General features: G+C 44.0%; 1 protein-coding gene across 2 annotated transcripts in view; it reads right to left on the bottom strand.

The window, feature by feature from the left end:
• Positions 1-349: 349 nt before the first annotated feature.
• Positions 350-6,000, bottom strand: part of usp20 (ubiquitin specific peptidase 20) — a 31,876-nt gene continuing 26,225 nt past the window's right edge. For both annotated transcript variants that reach the window (XM_061908266.1, XM_061908267.1), the window contains exons 20-24: positions 5,452-5,560; positions 5,283-5,385; positions 5,146-5,214; positions 4,916-5,084; positions 350-1,443 (exon numbers count right to left, since the gene is read on the bottom strand). In XM_061908266.1, coding sequence (XP_061764250.1) covers positions 4,927-5,084; positions 5,146-5,214; positions 5,283-5,385; positions 5,452-5,560 — 439 coding nt within the window. In that variant the 3' untranslated portion in view covers positions 350-1,443; positions 4,916-4,926. The remainder of the gene's footprint in view (positions 1,444-4,915; positions 5,085-5,145; positions 5,215-5,282; positions 5,386-5,451; positions 5,561-6,000) is intronic.

The following is a 6,000-nucleotide window of genomic DNA, read 5'->3' as shown; positions in this document are numbered from 1 at the left end:
ATATGATCAACCTCGACGTTGGTTTTTCGACGTCCCAGTCAGCTTTTTCACCTGGCCAAATTCCTGCCTTCCTTTCCCTTCTCGTGGCTCCTCTCCCCCGCCACCAGCGAGCTGTGTGTCAGGCCCCACCTGGATTAGTTGCGACCTTGGACGTGCTGGCCCCCGCCAGGTTGGGTCTTGTGTACGCAAGATCTTTGACAAAATGGTTATCCTGAAGGATTTCTTCACTTCCCGCGGACTTGACTTCCTGTGTGTGACGGAAACATGGCTGAAAGCCGGTGAGTCCGCCCCTCTTATGGTGTCGTGGCTGCGCCATAATCAAATAATGATGGTGACAGAGGACACTTGATGAAATACCAAACCATTTAATCACCAGATACAAGAGGACATCCTGTTGACATTTCAAAATAAATGTGTGAAATAATGATTGACGGGACCTAAAGTGACAGCAGCTGCTCTCCACTATGCTAACGAGCATCTTTTGCTAATTATCAAGAATCAAACTATTAGATCTGTAAGCCTTTTCACAATATTGCTCGGGGGACATTTAAGATATGCTTTAATAAATTAAAGTTGTTGGACGTAATGTCGCTAAAGTCCAACGTTCTCATAAAGTGATCATAGTGGAGTGCTAATTCTAGTGTGCTAGCATCATGGATTTCACCTTTTGTGTCTCAATTTAAAATGCTACCTAGGTAGTGGTTCATTATTTAAAATGCTGCTAATCCGTACAACTACAGCTCATAAATATATTTAGACGGACAGTAGACCTATTATCAGCTTATTATGACTTGAAAACCTTTGACTTTGTTCTACCTATTTGCTTTGTAAACAATGCACTGTGTAGCTCTTGTGTTAACACTGAACGGACGGCGAACATACAGTAAGCTCGTATTCATCCAAAAAGTCTCCCTCGTGACGTTTTATCGTCATCCCGGGCAATGTTCCGTCCATACGCGCATATTCCAACAGGTTTTACGGCATAGCGGTGCCGTGGACCTCAACAGGAGTGACTCAGAAGTTGAAATCAGCCAATTCAAAGAAGCAAAGCCTGCGTTCATCCTGTTGGTGAAATGAGCAGCATGCTTTTTCTTTTCAACTGCGCGTGAAAATGCACACTCGCACGCATGCTTGGTGCTTTCTTATGCACTCGCGAGACATTCCAGACGTGGTGTGCATTTCAAGTTTTGGCTCCAGGTGTGCAGGCTGTGTTGTCGGAGCAGGTTGCTAGGCAGGCCAACAACAAGTAAGTTGTCTCTGGTAAGGAAAGGCGGACAGAGCGTCAGGTGACATCTACATAAAACACCAGCTTGAACTTCACTTCCATAACAAAAAAAGTGCCGGGTGGTCCAGTGGTTTGCAGAATACAGCGCTGCTCCATCCACTCACGGCCAAGAGGTGCAAATTCCTCAGCTGTCTGCGAGGGCAAACGGTGGAAAGGAGCTGCCAGGATAAGGGAGGAATTAAAGTTAGGAAGGAAAAGAGTTGCAGCTGTTTAAATAATACGAGCGAGCAGCCCCATTATTCTTTTTCTTATTCTTGGCCACATGTTTAAAGAACTGACGTCAACAATGGAAAGATTTTAAGACCAGGACTTCCAGTAAATGCTTTCCCACCAGCGGCTGGGAGGCCAACACACTGACGACTAAGTACACACGTACACTACTACTTAAGTTACCGAACTTTATTCTCTTAAGTCATACTTTTTTCTCAGAATGTTATTATTTTGTGGGTTTCCGCAACTTTAGTGTCATAAACCTAAATCATATGTTGTTTCTACAAAATGTATGGTTTTTTTCCTCACTGATCTTTATTCCATTGATTATATAAATATTCAACTTTATTCAGACGTTTTTCCTGCTAATATTGCAAATTCCAACCATCCATCCATTTTCTAGAGCTTAATTTAAACTGTTTTGTTCAATAAAACTTTGTCAAAATTACCTTTTTTGTCAAATGATTGATTTCTACAAAGTAATGAAAACTTACTTTTATTCTTTTATGTTATTCTTATATCATTATATTCTTGTATTATAATTTCCCCACAAAATTAAGGTTTTTTTTGTAAAACATTCTACTTTATTTTGGATCAAATCTGCTGCGGAACGGGGTGTGTCAGGACCAGCCTCGAAGACAGCGACAAGTGCGTAGATGGCCCAGGTGGGCCCTGTTATCTAATCACCTGTCACCCTTTATTGGCAGCAGCCAGGAGGAGGGGAGTAGTTGGAGTTGCTGCTGAGCAGACACAGAAAAGACTTGTTGCTGGAAAGCAAAAGTCTCGCACCTTGTGAAAATAAAAATAAAACAGTGTTATACTCTGAATTCCTGGCAGTGTGTGGTGTGAAGAACCCACTGGAGGGCAACCTCTACATTTGGCGCCCAACAAGTCAGACCAACCAAGGAGATGGAAGCAGAATCCCTGACGGCTTTTTCGAGCGTTCTCTCGGAGGTGACAGTGGCCAGCTGTCAATAGCTGGAGGCAGTCTGCCAACAAGTGGCCCAGCAGAAGCAAATCCTGCAGGCGCTGGCGGACCAGATCGGAGCAGCACCGCAAACATCAGCGGCCGTCTCCATGCAGCGCATGAGGGAAGAAGAGGACCCCCATGCCTTCATAGACATTTTTGTGGCCAGACCGGAGGCATGTGCAAGGCCGAAAGAGAAGTGAGGAGTGCGACTCTTGCCACTGCTGGCGGGGAAGGCGCAGCAACGGGCGCTTAGCCTACCGGCGGCCTCCCGCGTGAACTTCCCGGACCTGAGGAGGGCGGTGCTGGTCCGGACCGGTTGCACCGCTGAGGACCACCACAGAGGACTGCCCGTTCGTGCTCTGGCAGCAACTCCGAGACGCAGCGACACGTTGGCTGCAGCCAAGAGAGGGCGACGACCATGTGATGGAGCGGCTGGTCACGAAGCAGTTTTTGGAGGTGATCCTAGCACAGACGGCGGCCTGGGTCCATTACCCTATGTCCTGGCCGCAGCAGTGACCACCTGGCGGTGCAAGGGAGACGACCGTGGAGGCAGCAGAGTAGCCAGCACCAACACGAGCGAGAGCGCAGAGGGAGGAGGCGGGGCCGCAGGTTCCGCGGCGCAGCGCAACTGACTCTTTTGTGAGTGCTTCCTCACAGGTTCCAGCTTGTTGGGTGCCAAATGTTGCCCTCCGGTGGATACTTCAGACCACCACACACTGCCAGGAATTCAGGGTATATTACTGTTTTATTTTGTTCTCACAAGGTGGGAGACTTTTGCTCTCTAGCAACAAGTCTTTTCTGCCTCTGCTCAGCAGCACCTCCAACTCGAACTACTCCTCTCCTCCCGGCTGCTGCCAATAAAGGCCGACAGATAACAAGGCCTACCTGGGCCATCTACGCACCTGTCGCTGGACGATCCTGACACACCCCGTTCCGCGGCAGGCCTGCAGGCCACGCCCCCCCCTCCACACTGTTATTTTCATAAAATTTTAACTTTTTTTTTTTCTTAATATTTTAAAATTAGAAATATATTCAAAGATGACTTTATTCTCGTAAAACAACATTTTTCTTCTGGGTACAATTATGGATTTTTACAACTTTTTTCTCGTTATGTTCATACAATTTCAACAAAAGTGACATTTTATTTTCATTCACTTTTCTCATATTATTAATTTCTTCTGATGAAAATAATTATTATTCTTAGAAAGCTTTCAACTTTATTTAGATACAATTTAAAACATAAATAAATAAATGGGTTGTACTTATATAGCGCTTTTCTACCTTCAAGGTACTCAAAGCGCTTTGACACTACTTCCACATTTACCCATTCACACACTGATGGAGGGAGCTGCCATGCAAGGCGCCAACCAGCACCCATCAGGAGCAAGGGTGAAGTGTCTTGCTCAGGACACAACGGACGTGACGAGGTTGGTTCTAGGTGGGATTTGAACCAGTGACCCTCGGGTTGCGCACGGCCACTCTCCCACTGCACCACATCCTCCTTATATTACAATATAGTTGCATAAAATCCGAATATTGCCAAACTTTTTTCTCAATAAAGTTACAAATGTATTTTCCTAAAACGAAAAATCTATTGTAAAATTATGTATTTTTAAGTCTCGTAATATTTCTCAAGAAAACTGATTTTTTTATATATAAAAGTGAGATTGTTTTTTTCTAACATCAACATGTTCTTATTATATTTTTCCAATTTTTTTAAATCATTGTGGAGGGAGAGTGTGATCACCATGCCCGCAGGAGCAAAAGTCACCGCCGCTGTCAATGGTGTTGAGGGTGGAGCACCATCGGATAGGGGCATGTGCTGACGGCGAGACAGGTGATTAGATTTCACAGGTGGTATGTGGTAATCTAATCATCTGTTGTCTTTAACAGTGAGCAGCCAGGAGCAGAGAGGAAGAGCGGATACGGACGTGACTGAGAGGTCATGTTCTGCTGGAAAAAACTTTTGATTTAAAACTATATGTACATTAAAACCTTGTTAAACCTGCACGCTTGGCTCTTGTGCCGTGTCCACAGTGGAGCTGCAAGGAAGCGACTTCCACAGTCATGATTTCATACTTGTGTATGTAGCTTCATCCAATACTTTTTTCTTTACAATATTCCAACTTAATTACATTATTTCCTTTGATTTTTGATTTCAAAGGAAGGCAAAATTAGGGTTTTTGCATTTTCAGTTTTGTAATAATCATCTTAATTCATAAATTTCTTTAAGGGATTGTGATTTTGTTACTTTACTCGTGTATGATTTACATGTTGTTCTCATAAGTTATGACTTTCAAAAAATAAAATTCAATTCTTGACGTTAAGTTTTTTTCCACAATACATTTAACTTAATTCCTGTAATAGTTTTAGATTACTGTCATAAAAGCTGTTTATTTCCTCAGTAAAGCTCAATGGAATTTGTTCAACGGAAAAGTGTTTCTTCTAACCTTCTGTGATGTCAAAGCGCTCTGGTCTCAGCTTCTATTTTCCTCTCTCCATGAAGACTGTCGGGGTCGGGCAGGGCCACCGTTTGCCTGACAGCAATTTCAGGCCCTCCGCCGTAAATAGCTAACAAGTACTGCCAGGTCTCCTCTGAAATCTGACCGTAGTCTGCACCTGGTGGGGGATGCACACATTTTAAGGTCTTCTCTGTGGGTTGTGTGTCCATGAGGCTCACCTTGCTTGAGCTGAACGTGTCCTGCCTTCATGACGCCTATCTTACTATTGTCGATAGGACCAGGCGGCTCTGCGCGGACAAAAAGTGCGATGGTAGACAGCAAGGATGACACGGTGCGTTTGTGTGCGCCATCTTACCGCTGTCTTTGCCTTTGACAAAGCTCTCCCACTCGCGGAACCACTGCATGCTGATGCAGAGGATGACGGTGGGCGCCTCGTCGGCCTGGAACTCTTTGTTCAGCTGCGCACAAAAAGAACACCTGGAAAGTCACACTCGTTTCTCACACAAGCAAACCTACACTTTTACCTTAATGAATGTGTCTATTTCCGTTTTTCTGCGTTTAGCCAGCGCCTCGAGCTCCACCTGGCAGATGGCGCACATGTACAGGTGGTTGACTGCAGGCCCGCCTCCAAATCTGACAACACAAACCGTATGTAATGCTTTATATTGTAACTCAATATTTGAAGTAAAACCATGTGTAAAACCATTGTTAATGTGTTTGATAAATGAGAGGAATATTATAAGGTTAGAACAGGGGTCGGCAACCCAAAGTATTGAAAGAGCCATATTGGACCAAAAATACAAAAACTAATCTGTCTGGACCCGCAAAAAATGAAAAGCCCTATATACAGTACGTCTTATAATGACATGAGGCAAATGTCTATACTGACAATAATAGCCTACTATCAAAATTACAATGTGTCGCAGGCTGAACCAAATCTTCGTTGACAGAAAAGTTGAAATTTAATATTCATTCTACACATTTTTACAACTTTAAAACCCTTAGTAAATTACTGACTTTTTAACGGCTAAACTATAGATGTGTGTGTCCGAGTTCAGGCTGTCTTCTTCTAA

This window comes from Nerophis ophidion, linkage group LG08, assembly GCF_033978795.1.
Source record: "Nerophis ophidion isolate RoL-2023_Sa linkage group LG08, RoL_Noph_v1.0, whole genome shotgun sequence".
Lineage (NCBI taxonomy): Eukaryota > Metazoa > Chordata > Actinopteri > Syngnathiformes > Syngnathidae > Nerophis > Nerophis ophidion.
The sequence above is the reverse complement of the archived record's forward strand: the minus strand, read 5'-3'. Positions and strand labels throughout refer to the sequence as shown.